We start from the raw sequence: 21,830 nt of genomic DNA, 5'->3' as shown, positions 1-21,830 counted from the left end.
GGGGGATGGGGGGTTAGGTTTTTTTTTTTTTTTTTTTCTTGGGGGGGGGGGGGGGGGTTAGTGTATTTTTGATAATTACTCTATAAGATCAAAATTACCCTACAATAACATTTTAAAAAATTACTCTACAAGATCAAAATTACTCTACAATATCATTTGTAGAGTAATTTTGATAATTACCCTACAAGCAGATAATTACAAAAATGTCACCGTGTGCTTTTTGTTTTTTCATGCTATTCGTACGTTTAGTACGTTAACTTTATTTGTGAGTAACTTTCCCCACCATATATAACTCTTTAGGGTTAGTATTAAAACCCAAACGACAGTTGAAAGTAAAAGTGTTTTTTTTTTTTTTTTTTTTCAAATGAGTAAGAATAATAATACTCATATTTGCTCGATTCGAATGTTTACAGTTGGGACTTTCTCATCATATGACAAATTAATTGACATGAAACCTTACATATTATACATATTAATTCAAAGGGTTGATGAACAATAACACAAATATTGATTTTTTTATATTACCATCATTGAAGAAAGCAATAAATTATACATATGAATTGCATTTGCTGATGAATAGTACTTTAACAATGATACATCAAATTACAAAATAACCTTTAAAAAAAGAAGATATCTATTGTTCTCTAAGGGTTGATGAACAGTAACACAAATATTGATTTTTTTTTATATTACCATCATTGAAGAAAGCAATAATTTATACATATGAATCGCATTTGTTGATGAATAGTACTTTAACATTGATTCATCAAATTATAAAATAACTCTTAAAAAGAGAAGATATCTATTGTTCTCTAACTTGATAGCGGAAACATTGATATGTTATTTACTGATTTATTATTGTTGTTTCTTTCAATGAGTAGCTAGGATGAATAGAAGAAACATTAATATGTTATTTATTATTGTTATTGTTACATTGTTATTTGTATATAATAAAATTGATGGAGGGTGATAATCACAAGTCTTTGTTTGCTAGCTATGCATTGTTTTCTGGTAATTTACAAATAGACCATGTAATAGTAACTACATAGTTATTATTTTTCAAAAAAAAAAAACTACATAGTTATTATGGTTATTCGATTAATATTTTTGTTTCGATTAATATTTTATTTTTACAATCATATGAAATCTTCATATTGCTTGACAAATTAGGTTTAAACTCTACAAAAATAATAAGATTTGGAACCAATTATATATCTAATATAACTTAAAGCGTTTAGTTTATAGGGGTAAAGTGGTGGTGAGGCGACAATGGTGATTTAAGTAAACAGTGATGGTGACGAAGAAACTCCATGTGTTGTGGAGACACAAACGGTGTAATGATATAACATCAGTACATGTACCGATATTCATTTTTAATAGTTTTTTATGGATATAAAACACGTGTTGATATATATATCTCTTTCGGTTGCTATACCGTTTGTCGGTACCGTAACACGCTAAATAGATACAGACCGAAAACCCAATGAATTGAATCGATAGTAAAGGAACCCAACCAATACCGACCGAGTTCCCACCACCTAACGAACCGACACAGATCGAATACCTGCCGCATCGCGCAGGGGGAATCACACTAGTTTAACAATGGTAATGAATGGTAAAAATAAGATACCTAGTACGTTATGACTACTTATTTCTGAAAGTAGATAATTGACTATTTTTAGATTACTTAAGTCAGAAAAGGTGGATACTAAGCAATTTGGCTGGGTTGGGCGGCCGCACCCCTTTGAAAAAAAAATTAGCGTATATTTTATGCAAAAAAACCCAATCGCACCCCTTGAAAATATGGTTCAACACCTCATCTGCACCCCCAACAAAAAATTTCTGGGTTCGCCACTGCTAAGCACGGGACATCGAGTATGAGTGTCAATCGTGTTGGATTAGCAAGTTGACATGTGACGTAGAGGAGAAGCACGAAATTATAAAAATATAACGCTTAAGTAATTATAAAGGATATATTATTCAAAGTATAAAACATTGCATTTGGTCCCTTTATATAAATAATTATAAATGTGAAGAACGGGTGGGGTTCTAGAGTGAACACTAGTGTATTTGCGAACTGAGTGAACAAATCCTGTCAATTGATTTACGCATGTGTATGGCTAGGATTTCATCGTCAAATCGTAAAATACACTAGCGTATTTCATCGTCATTGATTTACACACATGTATGACCAAGATTAGTTCGCTCAGTTCGCAAATACACAAGTGTTCACTCTTGAACCTAATCTTGTGAAGAGCATTGTCGAATTTTCAAATTAACTGAAAATTAAAAACTGAAATTAAAGACATTAAAAAACATAAGTTACGACAATCAATGATCTACACGTTTTATACTAGCTACAAAAACGATTTATTTAGAAATCACTAAAAGTGGGAGAGAAATCTTTAATGACAAAATCAGAGCTCTAATTGATGGAATGCGGGTATGATAATTGGGGTAAATTGTAACAACTGTCGCTAAAATCGATTATTAGGACGATAATTAGACAATAAGAAAACCCTAATTGAGACACCCAAGTAATTCTGCATTAACCCTAGAATTTCCAGAACAATCGGAATCAGGATCAGGGCCCCTAAAACTCAAGGGGGGCAAACCCTAGTTGGATGTTTATCTAAATAAAACGTTGTTTAGTCCTGATTGGTCGATTTCATTGATTCAGCATAGCTAGTCCCAACCGTGGCCGACCTATGATAAATAGGTGTCCCTTACGGACCGTAAGGGAAGAAGTCATACGGTCCGTAAGCCTGTCCCAAAAATTAGTATAAATAGCAGACATTGGCAGTCGGTTTATGCTGCTCAAACGACGTTCAAAGTCGAATTACACACTGAGTTATACTCTGTATACTCTTAAAACACACACAATTCACGAAGTGCTGCCGCAATCAGGGTAATAACTCGATCGCTATTACGATTCAACGTCCGATCGATTATAACTATCCAACGATTGTCCGAGTGCTGCTCAAATTGAGCTTATACTTTGATTATTCGTCGTGATTTCGACTTGAATATTTGAGTGCTGTTCGAATTCGGACTATGCTCTGTTATTCGTTGTGAATCCGATTGAATTACTAAGTATCGCACTTGTTAATCGATGTGAGGGTTTAATCTCGTGAATTGACGTAACTGCTGAATTAGTTACTAACCTATTGTGTGTGCATTCTTATCAAATTAGGTTTAATCAAGGCTAATCAGTAGGCTTATACTTTGCCCGTTAAATCTGCAATGTGAGTCATTCTCTTTTTCATCAATTGTTTTACAATACTCCAAGTTATTTTCAAAATGTTATAATTACAGGGATTAAGTCGTGGTTATCTTAACCGCTGGTTAGTGGGGTATTGTGCACATTACTAATTTCTCACAGTTAGGCAATAAGCCCTAACATGGGTTAGGCTAATAAGACCTAACAGTGACAAAACGTCACTAATTGGGTGACTGGACCCAATAGTGGTATGACCATCGTCACACGGGTTGCAAGACCAGATATTAATTAAGATACTGCCATAGTAATCGCTCTTATGCTGTAAATTATAACTATGAGTCATTTTATCAAAATGAATGATTCACTCAGTATTTCCCCGCTGACAAAACCTTTTTACAACATGTTTCAGGTGACCTACTGAATTAAGTATACGTGCTAAGGAGCACTATCAAGCTTGAAGTGGTGGCTCAAATAAATAAATAAACATGTTTGTAAAAATAATGAAATTATGATATTTACGGGGTTTATCCTAAAGTATAAATAAATAATACTCGGGCATTTTTCAAATTTAAAACGATTCTGTTAAGACTTCCGCTGTAAAAATAAATACCACGGGATTTTCTGTCCCGCGGCTTCTGGACCGGGTCAAACCGGGTACGGGGGCCGTGACATAAATTGTCTATAGTTGTCTGTCATGTGAGCTGGCTCATCAAGACCTTGTTGTCCATTGTTTATGGTCTTGTAACTCCATTCGTTGCACAGCTTTGTATAAACGTGTTTTCGAGTTGGTAGGTTAAATTGTTCAAGTCGATGACAATCCATATATTTATTAGTGTCGTGATATGTCATATAGGGCACATACAAAATCGTGTTGTGTTCGGCTTTATCGGGTCAACGTTCATATGCAACTATGAGTAATATCTAGTAACTTAGTTAACAATTTAGACAACCATTTACTCTAACTCTAATGAAACAATTTTGTAATTAGAGTTATTTTAATTGTTTTTGTTTCTTTTTGTATTAACAAACTTGGTTTTTTATATTAGTTTGAAATAAGATGAAGTGAATGAAAACAACCGGAGAATGGATAGCTAAGACTAATAATTGAATATTATGTAAAAAGCACCCGAAGATGAAATGTAAAACAGAGCAAATGAAATGTAAAACAAACGTTATTTGAAAATGTAGCATGGTGTTTAGAAGACAAACCGTTACAAATCGGTTCCGTTTATCATTGTATCATTTTACGATAACAAATAAATACTTTATTTTGAATATAAAATCGTTTTTAATTCAATCGAGGGTAAAAAATAAGCACAACTACGTTATTAAAGAACGAAAAATGTAGCATGGTGTTTAGAAGACAAACCGTTACAAATCGGTTCCGTTTATCATTGTATCATTTTACGATAACAAATAAATACTTTATTTTGAATATAAATTCGTTTTTAATTCAATCGAGGGTAAAAAATAAGCACAACTACGTTATTAAAGAACTAACAAATTAATTGATAAAGTAAAGATGATTTAAAAAAGAAAAGATAATTATTAAAAACAAAAATAAATGATAAAGGAAATATGGTTTTAGAAAATGAAAATACGTAAAAACTAAAAATAAATAGGAAAAAAATGAAAATATGTTAAAAATAAAAAGTAAATATTAAAAATAATATATTGAAATAATAAAATATTAAAAAGGTATATATTATTTTAAATTTAAAATTACTATTCATGATCATTCGTAAACAATATATATATAAATATATATATAAATATATATATATAAATAGGAAATATGGTTTTAGAAAATAAAAATACGTTAAAAGCTAAAAATAAATAGGAAAAAATGAAAATAAATGATAAAGGAAATATGGTTTTAGAAAATGAAAATACGTTAAAAGCTAAAAATAAATAGGAAAAAAATGAAAATATGTTAAAAGTAAAAAGTAAATATTAAAAATAATATATTGAAATAATAATATATTAAAAAGGTATATATTATTTTAAATTTAAAATTACTATTCATGATCCTTCGTAAACAATATATATATAGATAATAGTGATTTTCTTCCGCACTTCACGACGGGAATTCGGTTGGTATATGTTCGTTTCGTTACGATACCGATACTCACTATAGTAATCAAAAGAGAAAACCTTACATCAATTCAAAACAACAAAAACGAATATCGATACCGGTACGAATGTTGTTTAGTTGATATTAGTTCACTTGGTTTGCGTTCTATGTTTATTTCAAGATTGTCATATAAACTTTATTGAAAACAGCTATTGTGCCGCTATCGTACCAAACCAAACCGAAATTGACTGAACAACATTTGTATCGGTACCGATATTTATTTTAATTGTTTTTGTTTCGGTAAACTAAGATCGCATCGCTACCATATCGTACCAAACTGGACAACATCGGTACCGGCATGTAACAATTTTATGGTTTCCTGGTTGATAACAGATATCATGTCGCTGACTTAGTGAACCGAATTGAAACAGAACGAACAACGTCTGTTCATTATCGGTAGTTATTTTTATTGTTTTACTTTCGATAAACTAACATTGTACTCCTATCGTGTTGTACCAAACAACATCGATATCTATACATATACTCATTTTTATAGTTTCAGTTTCAACAGTTTTTCATTTATACAACTCTGTCTGTGACGTTAATTGAATATCGGTACCATTATCGTGACAATTCGAATCGAGCTATACCATTCAAACAACATCGGTATGGATACTGGTGTCCATTATCATTATTTTCAGTTGATGTAAAACACGTGTTGATTTCTATACTGAGTGCATGAAACGTACTGGTACTTTAACGAACCAAACAGATACTGATCCAATGCCCGTGTAATGTACCATCACGATACACAGGCAAATAACTTGGAATGTTAAAAAAATTATTAAACATAGATGCAGATTTAAAACACTTTTAATAGAAGTTAACGTACGTAAGTTATTATAAAAATTCAAATTGACAGCTAAATAAAATGCTACGAATAAATTATAAAAAGTAAATGCCTTAGAATTATCAATTACTATTTATTACTAAAAATATCAAATGAATAATAGATAAAATATTAAAAAAAAATTTAAAATAGAAATCAGTTACTATCATCACAATTGCTAAATAAAAGATTACTAAAAAAATAATGAACAAATTCCTAATAATTACTAATTACTATTTATTACTAAAAATAAATAATAGATAAAATATTACTAAAAAACAAAAATAAATATTAAAAAATTTCTAGTTACTATTCATCACAAGTTTGTATTAATATATATAACTAGTTTTTTTTACGTCGCGCGTTGCGACGAGACCTAGCAAACGATAATGTAAAATAAACGTGATTTGAAAATAAAGTATGTTGTTTAGAAAGCTAAACCAATAGAACGGTTTAGTTTATTATCGTACCGTTTTATGATACCAAATAAATATATTATTATAAAAATAAAGTTATTATTCATCTCTTTCATCAACAATACGTATATAATAAGAGTGTTAATATTCACACACCTCTCCCCTTCATCTCTCTTTATATTTATATATATATATATATATATATATATTTATATATATATATATATATATAATATATATATAGAGAGAGAGATAGAGTGAAAATAGTGTAAAAATAAGATTTTAGAATGTGAGAATAGAATGAGCTTATCTTATAATAGTTTTTGGTGTAACATGTAACATTTTATCTGGTTGTAAATTTGGTGCTTGCACCTTGCAAGATGTGACATATAATTTTGTTGCCTTTCAAAAAAAGGTCATTTCTTTTATCAATTTAATAGCCAGTCTTAAATTGGCTGAAAATTAATTTAATAACCAGTCTTAAATTGGCTGAAAAATAACAACTAGCTTAAATGTTTCTATTTGATCTTTTGTTCGCTTGGGTCGGAGGTTTGTTTTAATGAAGTTTTAGTTTAAAAAAAAAATGTTTCTATCGTCAGCTTTAAAATATACCGAAAGGCTTTTAGATGTTTATGTAAATGTTTCCATTAATAAATATATTTGACAATACTTTACGTATTTTATTTGGTCAAAATATAGCTTTTACTAAATTTTAGCAGGAAATATACCAAATTAAATGTAGCATGTTATGAATTTATATGCAACGGCGTGATACATTTATTTATTAAATATGATAACTGAGACGTACAACCACAAGAAAGAATATATTGATGACGATAATGATCTTTAAAATAACTTCAACCAATAAGAAATGGTCCAAATTTATATCATGCAAAGTATATTTAGTGGACTAGAAAAATAAACAAAATAGATTATTCTTCGTATATTATAAAATTATTATCATAATTGTTCAATATTATACCAAATTATAAAAAAATCCTTACTATATTCCTCAATAATTCATCAATATAAAAAATACAACCATTAGTATATCTGATTATATCTATAAAAATGATCGATTGTACTTGTTTTAATGATCGTTTAAATCCATATTGCAAACGATGTGTCGATTAAATATTTTCCGACCAAGTTTAACTACCAAAATTCACGTCTTGATATCAACTATTTTTTGTGGCCAAACATATTAGTACCGAATCATTTTTGGTAGCTATTTAGTCGATTGTTTCTCTCTTTGTACTGGTCTTGTTGATTTATATTTTTATAGTTAATAGAAAATCATACAGGGGCGGATATAGCTTTTAAATACCTCTTACGCTTTGGAAAATTTTGGAAAAATGTGACGCTTTTTGATTTCGTTACCCATTTTTTGGCACGTTGTCTCTATAAGGATTTTCTAAATCCGCCACTAAAATCATATATAGATGTGTATGTATGTATAATTTGTATTAGTTATGGGTATTCACCCTTATTTTTTAACCATTTTTCACCAAATTAAAAAGTTATGGGTATTTTGATTATTTTTTAACCGTTTTTCACTAAATTAAAAGTTATGATTTACGACAGAATTTGCTAAATTCTTCTTTGCACCTAAGCCTATAAAGTAAGTTATGAATAGTTGCATCAAAAGATTTTGGAGGGCTGGGAATTGGGAATATAAAGGATCTAAACTTAGCTTTACTACTAAAATGGTGGTGGCGGTTGAAGATGGAACCGGATCAAATTTGGGTGAGAGTTGTGGAAGCTATCCATGGTATGAAAAGAAAGAGTAGATCAGTTCCGGTGAATAAAAATATACAGGTGTATGGAAAAATATAGGAGGAATTGATGCCGAGTTTACAAAAAACAACATCAACATATCGACTTGTTTGAAAAGTAAAGTCGGTATTGGGGATAAAACCTTATTTTGGGAGGATACTTGGTTGGGTAATGAACCATTAAAGAATCGTTACAAAGAAGTGTACCAGATAGCGGTGAAAAAAGGTGCACGTGTACAGGAATGTTACAAGGAAAACAATGGGGGCCGAATTTGGGATTGGGTATGGTCGAGAACACCAGAAACGGTAACGGAAAATCAAGAAATGTTGGAACTAAAAAACCAACTGGTACAACATCCAATATCGGAGGAGAGTGATGTTTGGTTTTGGAAAGAAGATGACGATCTAAGCTTTTCGGTGAAATCGGTCAGACAATCATTGGCAAAACAAATTGACTTAAACTTACAAATCGGTGACTTCGTTTGGAATAATTGGGCGTCTAGAAAGAGTAATATGTTCGTGTGGCGAGCTGTGGAGAACAAAATACCGACTGCAACGGCATTGAGAGAAAGGGGCCTTACACTACCAAACTACATCTGCAAAGTATGTGAAAACGAAGAGGAATCAGCGGAACATGTCTTAATGCACTGCAGGTTTGCTTCGCAGGTGTGGAAAGTTGTAATCGATTGGGTCAGATGCTGGAATGTAAGTACCGAAGGTTCCATAAAGCAACTATTACAGGAGGTAAATGATTTACATACGAACCGGAACAAGAGAAAGATAATTCATGCAATCGTCCTACAAACACTTTGGAACATATGGAAGGTCAGAAATGAGAAGGTTTTTAAAGGCAAAAGGTGTGTAATACAAAAAACAACGGAAGAAATAAAGGAAGAGGCATATCAGTACGTAAAGCAAAGATCAAGATTTAGAGAAATTTCAAGGCAACAATGGTGGGATTTTAATTTGATGGTTTAACAAATGTTGTAACTGTTTTCGTTTCGTTTTGTTTCTTGTATTCTGATGTGTACTCTCAATCGGTGGCTCTCAGTTCCTGGCTGAGAATCAGCGATTTGGTTTTGGTTTTGGTATAAAGTTCCGTTTGCTATTCAAAAAAAAAAAAAAGAATACCCATAACTAAATCTGTTATAAGTTGAATAAAGTGAAAATAAGGCAATTATAAAAGTAAAATTAAATATAGTAATTTAGAAACAAAAAGGCAGGCAGCTAATTAATTAATTAATTCACACGAGAAGCGTGACAACAATATCACACACACATGCAACCACACGCACATAACTGAAAAACTTGTCATCCTCCCCCACCACCCATCCTATATAAATCCAACTAATTCATCATCAATCCTTCCTTACGCGTACTACAATAATACCTCTAGATTTCATTTTGTTGCAGCGGGTGGAAGCTTCCAAAGGGATCGCATTGATCCATCCGTCCGCTCGGATTTCCATCTCAGTTGATAATTTGGATCATGCGATCTCTTCGGAAGCTTCCTCCATCGCTGCATGTTTACATCAATGCTTCCATCTTCAACTCATTCAAAGGTCCCTCTCTCTCTCTCTCTCTCTCTATGTTAACTTTAAGGAAGATGAATTTTGATTAGGAAAAGTTATTTTTTGCAAAAGAAGTTGAACTGGATTAAGTCGTTGCGAGGCGAATTGCCACAGATCTGGTTTGCTTTGTTACATATGCAATGATTTGGTTATAAAAGTTCATGTATGATATAGAAATTAACTGATTAATAATATAACAAAAAAAATTCTTTGGTTTGTTTTGCTACATTTACGCTATTAATTTGCTCATAAACCAGATTTGCTTGTTGTTTATATACGTAACCATCAGTTTTCATGGTTTAATTATATGATTTTTAGTTAGTCGATAATTAGGGATTAAAAAACATGATGAACGAAGTGGTGTTTGTTCGATCTGCTTGTTGTTTATATACGTAACCATCGGTTTTCATGGTTTAATGCTTTATAAATAATTTTAACTATATAAAAGTAGCAGAAATAAGTAGCTTTCATTTATCTATCTGATCTACTTGTGTCAAAAACACATGAAGAATCTAATACAATTATTTTTGAAATCATTATTAATTCTTATTTTTCGAATATGATATATTTTATGAAATTAATTGTTACATATAAAATGTACAAAAATATCGTTGCTCATTACAAGATTATTCATTTTGTTTACAAATATAGTGCTCATTACAAGATATTCATTTTGTTTAAGGGAAATCAGAATTACAAGTTAGTGCTTACAAGAGTTTTTCTTGGGCCTTATACCAATAAATTTAATTAATATTTTCTGGATTGGGCCTTAAGATAATACGAATCTACATACGTCATATATGGCCGTTACAACTTACATATATCATAAAAAAGATAATTTCATATCTTTTAAACTCACGGATCTCCATTTTCATACAAAATTTATGCTAATTCTATTCGATGTTGTTGATTATTAAACACTCGGGTTTAGAAGGAAGAGGTTTTGATTTTAGGTGTCACAGAAGATAGGTATTAAAAGAAAATTTGCTATTAAAAAAATTGAAATATGGCATTTGCAATTTCTGATGGCATGATAATACTCCAGTAGTATATCAGTGTTCCAAATTTACCATTAAAAAAATAGTTAGCTAAGCTTTTAATTAGGTATACTATCTAGATTGCTAGGCTGATCCAACCCACATGCCACACCCCTTCTTAAAAAACCTTGAAGAGAGGTTTCTTCTCCATCTCTTCTATCTCTACATATCATTAACTTTCTCTCTTATATTTCTTTTTGTTTAAGCATCACAAGTTTTATACTATAACAATTCAAAACGTGGTCATTTGTGGTTTTAATAGTTTAATTCATAACTATAAGGATATACTATTATTGTCTTTTTTTTTATAATTAATTTACTTGGTCATTTGTGGTTTTAATAGTTTAATTCGTAACTATAAGGCTATACTATTATTGTCTTTTTTTATAATTAATTTACGTTTCTAACGCTAAACTTTAATAGAGTTATTACATGACGTCTAAATTATAATAATTATTTTATAAACGATTTACATATACCCCTGAACTTTGATAGATTTAGCATATAGAAGTTTGATAATAATTGTTTTTGTAGGCGATTTATGTTTCGACCCCCAAACTTTAATAGAGTTATCATACGCCTTTGAAGTATAATAAAGTTATTTTTTAACAAATATTTTTTCTTTTATCTTTTTTAATAGGTTTAGTTTTTTTTATTTTATTTATTGTAATTAAAGCTAACATATAACTCTAGACATGGTTAATTAATCGTGTTGCTTGCTTATATTTACCATCGCTTAGAATAAAGCATAGATAGTCTATATTAACCCTTCAATATACAGGGTAACAAATATAATCACTTTTTATTTCCTTATTATAGTTAAAGCGAATTTTTAATTCCAAATATGTTTACTTATGTGTTGGTTGCTTATTTTTACCGTCATTTAGATTAAAGCATGCATAGTTTTTACTACTCCAGCAACCCTCCTACGACCCCGCCACGAAGCGCGAGCTCTAATCCTCGCCAGCAACCTTCTATGACCTGTCTAGAAACACGAGCTCCAATACTAGTTCTATATACATTATGTTTTATGTTTATACGATTAATTAACTTGATCGTTCAAAGCGTGTTTCACTAGATTTCGACAACGAGTCACCTTTTAATGAATTCTCTATATGTTTGCATCTTATTCTTAGATCCAAATTCAGCAATAACCTAACAATTTAACAAAGCTAGAATATATTGGTGTGAATTTCTGCACGACATGAAAACATGACATAAACCTAACATAGTAGGTTCGCAGGTTGACCCGTTTGACCCACTTGTTTTTTTTTTAAGTTTTTACTTTTTAAAGATGTATTTGATATCATTGTATTGCGTATTTTATGCCCAAATTTAAAACTATAAACAGAATTGAAATTGATATAAGATTTGATAGTATCGTTTCATTCTTTCATTTGTACTTTATCATATTTACGTTTTCGAGTTAAACAGGTCATGTTCGTGTCAACTCACAACTATGTATTGTGGTCGGGTTCACATGTTTAACACAATTTTTGTTCTTATCGGGTTGGACCCATCTACCCGCAAACCCAACCTGCTTAACGCCCCTAGTCCAATCCAACAACATCACAGATGTAATTTCAACGTAAGAGCAATAAATATTAGATTATATATTTATGAAATATAAGTTTACTAATTACGTCACACAGGTTATATTAATTCATGGTTTCCATATGAAGGTTTGAAATTGATAAACTGTAACTCTCATTAGCGGCGACATGTCGCCCGCTAAAAGTCTTTTTTCTTTTTTAATTATTTTGCTGTTTTTACAGTATTTCACGTATTTCACGGCATTTATGAAAACACAAAACCTAACGATTTCAAATTTTCAAAAACACACAAACAAACTACATAAACACAATAATTATATGTTCGTACATACTAACATTACTTAAAAGTTAGTCGTTTAATTCAGACAAAACATCCTAAAATTGCATAAAACATGAAAAACTACCCCATGTCGTCGTCTTCATCGTTATCGAAAATGTCATCATCAACGTCTACAGGTTGCTTTCCCCTCGAACCGAGATAGTCTTCAAGGCGGCTCAAAAACGACGGAGTTTGGAACAACCCCGAAACAAATTCCTATGATAAAAATATATCAAAACCCAAATTATCATATTAATATACATACTACTACCATATTTATACCAAAGTTACCAATATTTTCAAACCATAGCGAACGGTTTGGTTTACGGTTTATAAAAAAAAAAACAAACTGTACAAATCCGGACCGGCCGTAAGAATTGGTTATGTTTATTTTTTATTTATATCTCATAGTGTATATAGACCATATAAACCGTGAAACCAAACCGTTACTAATGGTTCGGTTTGGTTAGATTAGCAAATTATCTTACTGGCTAGCTTTAGGGTATACGGGGCACCATGTGGGGAGGGCTGCGGTGACCCAAGTCCCCAAGCGGGAACACCGCCGCCATCACTGCGGGGAGCGAATTCGGTGACCAAGATCGGTGTGTATTCACCGATGAGAGGAACGAGATTTAAACGGCTATATAGCCGTTATACATTTAAAAAAAATCCTAACCCCTATAAATACTACCTCTTTAATCATTTTATTTTTCAAACCCAAAACAACTCTCACCCATTCATATCATCTAATTTTTTTAACCAATCTTTAAAAAAAAAATAGATTCCAAGTTCCCGTTTTTTTCTCCCCTGCCCGACTTTCCCGACGATGAAGATTCATCGTCAAACGATGGTAGTTTAATTTTCTTCCAAAATCTCATCCAACAAGCGGAGCTACTAGACACCGCATCGTCTAGTAAAAAAAAATTGTCCGTCGAGATCGTGTGGGAGGCCACGAAACACTCATGAACGATTATTTTGTCGAAAATCCAAAATTTAATGCCAATATTTTTCGTCAGAGGTTTTGTATGTCCAAGTCTTTGTTCCTAAAAATTGTTAGTGACGTGGAAGCGAACAACGAGTGGTTTCAAGAGGGCTTGGACGGGAGAATGAAGAAAAGTTTCACGCCGTTGCAAAAAGTTACTTCTGCGATTAAACAACTTGCAGCCGGTAACCCACCAGATGAAAACGACGAGTATTTAAATATGGCTGAAAGGACCTCTCGTGAGTGCCTTGAATATTTCTGCGAGACGGTCTGTAAAATGTATGCCGGTGAATTCTTACGTAGACAAACGAGCCACGACGTTATATATGAGAGACGATCATCAATACCCGACAGTTATGTTAGAGGCGGTGGCGTCTCAAGATTTGTGGGTTTGGCATGCTTTTTGTGGCCCGGCGGGTTCACAAAACGACATCAACGTGCTCCAACAATCTCCGTTATTTCTTACTCAACGAAAGGGAACGGCGCCAAATTGTCCATTTCAGGTGAACGACCACTTATACAAACGCGGGTATTATCTTACTGATGAGATCTACCCTAACTGGTCCGTGTTTGTGAAGTCTTTTCCATATCCTCACATCCCGAATGAAAAAAAGTTCAAGAGGCAACACGAGGTCGCAAGAAAAGATGTGGAACGGGCATTTGGTGTGTTAAAGGCGAAGTGGGGAATGCTAAATCGTCCAATGCGTTCCAAAACGGTGAAAAGATAAGGTCCATCGTGTATACGTGCATTATTTTACATAACATGATTATAAAAGACGACGGAAGGGCGATAGCACCGGTACACATTCAAGATCCTCCAGTCGAAACCGTCTTCGATGATACAACTTATAGCGAGCTCATTGACGAAGAAACGCATTGGAGACTAAAACACGATCTCGTTGAGCATCTCGGACGTTTAGATCTACCTCACCTTGAAGTGAGTTCTGACGACGAGTAGTTTGTTTTTTTATTTTTCTAGTTTGAATGTAATTTTTATTTTTAATTTAATGAAATGTCTTTTATTAAATTTTATTTAATTTTTATTAATATTTGTTTAATTTATAAACATGCATAATTACAACAAATAAAAAAAATAAATAAAAAAACAAGTCCCCTAAGAGAGGAGTGCCGCTATCAAATTGAGGGTGTGAGGGGAGTTAAGAGGAAAGTTGACGTGGCGCGTGCTGATTGGCCGTACGTAAGAGAGGGGACTCTCCTAAGAGAGGAGTGCCCCTCTCACCCTTAGTTTGGTGTTCTTATTAAGGTTACAAACATTGTTAATCTCTACTTCCGTCTCTCTATCAGTAGAAATAAATAACCTTAATTGGTGATGGCGGTTTTAATGTAATAACGTTGACCAATAATTTTACCTTCATATTTGTTACATGAAACGGTGTGTATTCTCCGAGCCTATACAAAACACAGGGATGTATGAAAAGGACAGAGATGAAATTAAGAACAAATGGCAGTTTATTTCTGCAGCTTGTTGTGACATTTTACAATCATATCACATGCTTGCTATGGCCTTTTTTCGTCACGTACTCGTTTAGATGGTGTTTCGGATGTGCGTTTAAACTGGTCAATTTTCCGTGTCTGGGATTATGATTTACAAATCTAATTATTTGTGGTAAAAATAAATGGATTTAACGAATACTATGAATAATGAATGGTGAACCATAAGGCAATTTCTAACCTTAAGCCCCCACCCTTAAAATCGGTGCTTAATTTCCCCACAATAATTTCTTGAGAAAAAGTTTGATTGTTATCCAGATTTGAAGGATCTATTCCATACTTCTTTCTCCTTTTTGCAATTGTTTTTTCACCTAATTCTCCAATCACACCACCAACCATGGTATGTATTTCTTCACAAACTTTTTTTTTTTTTTTTTTTTTTTTTTTTATAAACTATTCAGAAAGTATATCTGATATTTGTTGATCATGATCCCATTAGGATGTATTGCCATTTGATTTCATTTTTTGTTCTTTGTTTTATGTTGTAATGATTGGTGGATCAGGCGAATGCGGCTTCTGGAATGCATGTTCATGATGACTGTAAGTTAAAGTTTTTAGAGTTAAAAGCCAAACGAAACTACCGATTTGTTACCTTCAAGATTGAGGACCAACAAGTGAGGGTTGACAAGATCGGTGGCCCTAACGAAAGCTACGAGGATTTCACAAACTCACTCCCTAATAATGAATGTCGTTATGCCGTTTTTGACTTCGACTTCACAACCGATGAAAATGTTCAGAAAAGCAAGATTTTCTTCATTGCATGGTACCTGTTATATAAGATCACCTACATAGGCATCAATCTTGGTTTCCTAAAATAACAAAAAAAAATTATTTATCTCAGGTCACCAGATACATCAAAAGTGAGAATGAAGATGGTATACGCGAGTTCAAAAGACAGATTCAAGAGAGAACTCGACGGGATCCAAGTCGAGTTGCAAGCAACTGATCCTAGTGAGATGAGCTTTGACATTATAAAATCAAGAGCGATTTAATCAATAAGAATGAACCATTATTTATGCCATATTTTTAACCCTTGATTAAATTTATGGTCAAATTTTCTTTAAGAAATAGTGTAATGCAACAGTACTATGCCTTTATTGTTACATTTATAATCAATTTGTACATTTAGTCAGCCTTCATGCATTTTCTCACCTAACTTCTAGACACAAAGTTAAAGAAGTTTTGCAACATAATTGTGATTTGGGTTATTTTGCCAGTTTAGTCCGAAGATTTCATCGTTGTCATTTTAGTCCACTGGGTTAAGTTTATCCATTATTTCTGTTAACGAGAAGTGCAATTCGGTCATTTTATATGACCGAATTGTCTTTCTAGTTAACAGAATTATATATAAAATGACCGAATAGCCTTTCTCGTTAACAGAAAAAATGGATAAAGTTAACCCAGTTGACTAAAATGGCAACAATAAACCTTTTAGACACACAGACGAAAAATAAAACTTTGGACTACACTTGGAAAATGGCCCAAACCACATGGACTAAAATCACATTTACCTCTAACCAATATAAGGTGTGAAGAGAAAACCATTTGCTAGGTAAAGTCAAAAGACTTATAAATTCCGTGTATTGAAATAGTCAAAGTGTATTTTCTTGACTTTACATATGGTGTCATCTTGTATAAACTATAAAGTACAACAAGATTGACCAGCTTGATTTATCATGGCACACCTATGGGGTAGTGGCTTCTTTCTCTTCTTCATCTTTGCAACTACAAACCCTTGTTTTGGCTGCTTAGAACATGAGCGGCAGGCTCTAACACAGTTTAAAAACAGTCTTACATCAGACTCTTCAAATCGATTATCATCGTGGACTGGAAACAACTGTTGCCAGTGGCTTGGTGTGGGTTGCAATAACGCCACCAGACGTGTGACTAGGCTTGATCTCAGAACCGATGCTGAGCAGTTACAGGGAAACGAGTTGAGCACGAGTTTGTCCGAGTTAACTCATTTGAGCTACCTGGACTTGAGTGGAAACTATTTTGGTGGCGGTCCGATTCCTGAGTTCATCGGGTTGATGACACGGCTCGAGATTCTGAACCTTTCTTCTGTAGGCTTTTCCGGTGTTGTTACACATCAAATTGGAAAACTTTCAAGTTTACGTGTACTTGATCTCGGTGATCATCATGGCGGTAGCCTGGAACTAATCGTTGATGATTTTATCTGGGTGTCGGGTCTTTTGTCACTGGAATATCTTGATTTGAGTAGGGTGAATGTTAGCGGTGCTCGCGATTTCGATAAGGTACTGTTGTATATGATCCCTTCTTTACTAGAGTTACACTTGTCGAATTGTGAGCTATCGAATTCTCATTTTGATCGAACTCATCTTGATTCTAATCTTACGCGTTCCACCATACAAACACTTGATCTTAGTTGGAATTTGTTCGAAGGAGAATTCCCCCGGTTTTTACAAAACTTGACCTCTTTAAGGGTTCTTGATCTTTCGGTCAACAAACTTAATTCTTCAATTCCTGTCATGAACAACGTTGTTGAACTCAATCTTGCGAGCAACAGATTCTCGGGTATTCAAGAAACCGAGGCGTGGAGACTCTGTGAGTTAAAACAGTTGGATCTTTCGTTCAACTATATGGAAGGGCCACTCACTATGGTGTCCGCATGCAGCCGATATGGACTCGAGAGACTGATATTAAACGACAACAAGTTACGTGGCGAAATCCCTGCATCTCTAGAAAGGCTTACATCCTTGAGAGGACTTTATCTTGATTACAACTTGCTGACGGGAACAATTCCGGAATCTTTAGGAAACTTAACAAGTTTAACAGAACTAGTTCTATCCGGAAATCAATTAACGGGTCCAATTCCTACGTCTTTAGGAAATCTAGTGATGTTACGAAGACTAGATTTATCTGAAAACGTGTTAAACGGGAGTATTCCATTCTCCATTGGACGACTACCGAATCTAGAGATCTTGTATTTGAGCTTCAATTCTTTGTCTTCAATCCCATTCTCCATAGGAAACCTGTCAGAACTCAAGTTTCTTGATTTATCATCGAACTTATTACAAGGGCCTCTTCCGGATTCCACCGGACAACTTTCTAAACTTCGGTTTCTTGACATATCGAACAATTCTTTATCTGGTGTAGTCACCGAAGCACATTTTTCAAACACATCCGCGTTGATACATTTAGCTGCAACCTCGAACCACTTTTTAAACCTCAAGATTTCACCCAATTGGAAGCCACCTTTCCAAATAAGAAACGTTCTGCTCGGATCTTGCAAAATCGAATCAGAGTTTCCTCCATGGATTCAAACACAAAAGAATCTGGCAATTCTGAGCCTTTCAAACACGAGCCTTTACGGACCTCTTCCAGATTGGCTTTATGGGCTACCTGTTATTGCCATCCTGGATCTCTCCCATAACTCTCTGAATGGTCCCCTGACAAACCTTCCATCCAACCAAACAACCAACACGACCAAGCAATCAATGACTTTTACTGAACGGTTGGCGGATTACGAGAGAGTGTCAAGATTACTACTTCTTAAGAACAATCTCTTCAACGGGTCGATTCCAGATTCATTGTGCAACACTGCAGATTTAGTTATTCTCGATCTTTCGAGAAATATGTTGTCAGGTAACCTCCCAGATTGTTTTGGAAATTTCAGTGATCTAATGGTCTTGATATTAAGTTCCAACCGGCTATCGGGAACCATTCCATCCTCTCTAGGGAAACTCGGTTCTTCCATACAATGGCTACATCTAAACAACAACTCTTTCCATGGTGAACTTCCAGAAACCCTATCGAATTGCACAAGTCTAGACGTTCTGGATTTAGGAGAAAACAGATTCTCCGGAACCATACCGAAATGGATCGGAGAAAAGATCAAATATCTAGTTGTTCTTAGGCTACACAACAACAACTTCACCGGTCAAATCCCCGAACAATTGTGCCAGAATACAGACCTTCAAATCATGGATTTTGGAGAGAACAATTTAACCGGGGAGATCCCTCGATGTTTCGAAAACTTACGTGGAATGACTGGAGGTGACTCCAACTTATATTTCTTCGGTGGGTTTGAGCAGAGTGTGATTCAGGTAATGAGAGGGGTACCACTTGAATATACAACAATAATGAGCTACGTAGTCAACCTGGACCTTTCAAGCAATAATTTGGTCGGAGAAATACCCAAAGAGTTGACTTCGCTTTCAGGATTGCTTGGTCTTAATTTGTCAAACAATCATCTAACCGGTCGGATCCCTGACGAAATTGGTGATTTGGGTTCGTTGATGTCGCTTGATCTTTCTGCAAATGATCTTTCTGGGATGATACCGCAGAGTATGTCGTCTTTGACTTTTATTAGTCACCTGAATTTGTCGTACAACAATTTATCAGGGCGGATACCGACTGGAAATCAACTCCAGACACTCGTGGACCCTTGGATATATGCCGGCAATAATGGGCTTTGTGGCAGTCCGTTACCCAAGAGTTGCAGCCGTAATGAAACCTCCGATACCGAGCCCGAAAACATGGACAAAGACGATGATGATGATGATGATGTAGAGAGGATATGGATTTACGCTATAGCGAGCGGTTTCTCAACGGGGTTTATTGGTTTCTTGGGGATTCTGGTGCTTATCAAGAGATGGAGACTTGCATTTTTCAAATTTTGGAGGTTTATGTAACGAAGATTGATAAGTTAAATAAGTTTGATTACAATTGTTTTCATTTAATATTTGTAAGTTAAATAAGTTTTATTGTTTAAATATAAAGTAGTAGAATATTCAACAAACTGGGCGTTGTGCAGCTCGGAATCACTAAGGGGGAGAGGGTGGTTATCACTTGCAAAAATTTCATCACTTAAAACATCCAATCAAGTTTCACCATGTCATCAACCATTATTCCATCACTCACAACCTTTTTTAGTGGCATTAGTATCACTCACCACCACACCCAACAATTTTCCCCACAACCAACAATTTCCCTCATCACTCAATACCCCATCACTCGTGAAAAGTTCCACACATTATTAAATTCACGCGTTATCAAAGTAAGTGGTGGTGGTGTTGTTTTTTGTATCACTCGTTATAAAAGCCCATCATATGCTAAAACTTCACCGCCCCGCCTCCCCTAATAAAATTGTTGACCAAAATAAGGTATATGGGACGGTGTATTTGGAACTCACGCGTTGTTGTAAAAATAAGCGTTAATAACGCGAAAGCGTATTTAAAACTAGAGAAGTAAAAATATATTACATTCGACCCAGCTTAGTTTTGAATACAATTTTCATCGAAACTTAGATGGTATCTAAAGAGAACCGCATGAAGTTGTGGCGGCTCGATTTTTAATAACGAAACGTTAAAGAATATGTGACGAAGGTACGTTTGAAATTAAGAAAAAGTTTCGTCGCTGTAAAAACAAGCGCTATGAGACACGAATGTGTATATAAAGAAAGAAGTAAACATATATTATATTTGAACCGACACGGTTTTGAATACAATCTATGTTGAAACATAGATAGGCTTAGTATTGAACAAAATTTATAATGAAACATAGACAAAAATAGCACACTTTTATTGTATGTTCAAAGTGGACAAATAAATTAACTATTTAAAAGTTATAAGGGATAAACATCTTTGTAAATAATTAAAAATACACGGATAGTCTATTTGTAAATAATTATAAATACATGGATGGTCCTATGTTTAACCAAAATTTTAGATTCAGTCCCCAGTTTTTTTTAAAAGTACACGGATGGTCCATGTGGTTTGCACTTTCTAACGCAACTAGTCTCTAACTTTTGCCAAAAGCATATGAATGGCTCATGTGGTATGCACTTTGTAATGCATTTAGTCACCAAAAGTTGGGGACTAAATGCGTTACAAAGTACAAACCACAAGAATTATCTATGTACTTTTGAAAAGGTAAGGACTAAATTCAAAGTATTGATTAACACAGGGACCATCCGTGTAATTTACTTTTAAAATAAGAAAGAAACAAAAAATAAAATAAATAACCGTGAATTGTGTGTAGCATGTGGGTGCGTATAAAAATATGCACAACAATGAGAGAACAGGATTCAAACGTAGGACACTTCCTTTAGTTGGAGAGGACAAACCACTCAACTAGATTACGGATCCACTACGTGGCAAAAGGTTAGACAAAAACATAAAGACTAACATGTAATTGTGTTCCTGTATTTTGGTGACGGGATCAACTTGCGTCCCTAATCTGAAGGGAGCTGAGGGAGAGTTGGTAAAGTGGATGTCAATCGCCGAAAGGAGAGTTGGCAAGATGGTGTGTGCAAATGGCCAGGAGCTAAATGGTGGGGTTGGTATATGAGATAGGGTTTGTGTTTGAGTGTTAAATGATCAAAGTGTCCCCATTTTGTTAAATACTAAATAGTTAACGAAAAAACTAACGTCGTATCTAAAAAGAACTCAGAATGTAGTAAAACGTAAATGTCAAAAGACATGAAATCAAAGACGAAAACTCTTATTAAGAACTTGAAT

The 21,830-nt window shown here is 33.8% G+C and overlaps 2 protein-coding genes across 3 annotated transcripts; both read left to right on the top strand.

The window, feature by feature from the left end:
* The first annotated feature begins 9,743 nt into the window (after positions 1-9,743).
* On the top strand, positions 9,744-16,481 carry LOC110905116 (actin-depolymerizing factor 7). 2 transcript variants are annotated; one of them, XM_022150999.2, is made up of 4 exons: positions 9,744-9,936; positions 15,607-15,688; positions 15,852-16,111; positions 16,190-16,480. In XM_022150999.2, exons 2-4 carry the CDS (start codon positions 15,686-15,688, stop codon positions 16,338-16,340), a joined length of 414 nt encoding a protein of 137 aa, XP_022006691.1. In that variant the 5' UTR covers positions 9,744-9,936; positions 15,607-15,685; the 3' UTR covers positions 16,341-16,480. The 2 variants fall into 2 exon arrangements, with proteins under 2 accessions (XP_022006691.1, XP_022006690.1); XM_022150998.2 differs by lacking the exon at positions 15,607-15,688 and having other exon boundaries at positions 16,190-16,481.
* Positions 16,482-17,024: 543 nt separating this feature from the next.
* Positions 17,025-20,003, top strand: LOC110907898 (receptor-like protein EIX2). The gene has a single exon (XM_022152816.1). The coding sequence runs from the start codon at positions 17,025-17,027 to the stop codon at positions 20,001-20,003; it is 2,979 nt and encodes a 992-aa protein (XP_022008508.1).
* The last annotated feature ends 1,827 nt before the right edge of the window (positions 20,004-21,830 follow it).

The sequence above is a fragment of the Helianthus annuus genome, chromosome 14, assembly GCF_002127325.2.
Source record: "Helianthus annuus cultivar XRQ/B chromosome 14, HanXRQr2.0-SUNRISE, whole genome shotgun sequence".
NCBI classification, from domain to species: domain Eukaryota; kingdom Viridiplantae; phylum Streptophyta; class Magnoliopsida; order Asterales; family Asteraceae; genus Helianthus; species Helianthus annuus.
The sequence above is the reverse complement of the archived record's forward strand: the minus strand, read 5'-3'. Positions and strand labels throughout refer to the sequence as shown.

Excerpts from the sequence above, each read along its gene's own strand:
- LOC110907898 (XM_022152816.1), top strand. The coding sequence starts at position 17,025 with ATGGCACACCTATGGGGTAGTGGCTTCTTTCTCTTCTTCATCTTTGCA.
- LOC110905116 (XM_022150998.2), top strand. The coding sequence starts at position 9,898 with ATGTTTACATCAATGCTTCCATCTTCAACTCATTCAAAG. Across the intron at positions 9,937-15,851 it reads CATCTTCAACTCATTCAAAG|GCGAATGCGGCTTCTGGAAT; the intron begins GTCCCTCTCTCT and ends TTGGTGGATCAG. Across the intron at positions 16,112-16,189 it reads AAGATTTTCTTCATTGCATG|GTCACCAGATACATCAAAAG; the intron begins GTACCTGTTATA and ends TATTTATCTCAG.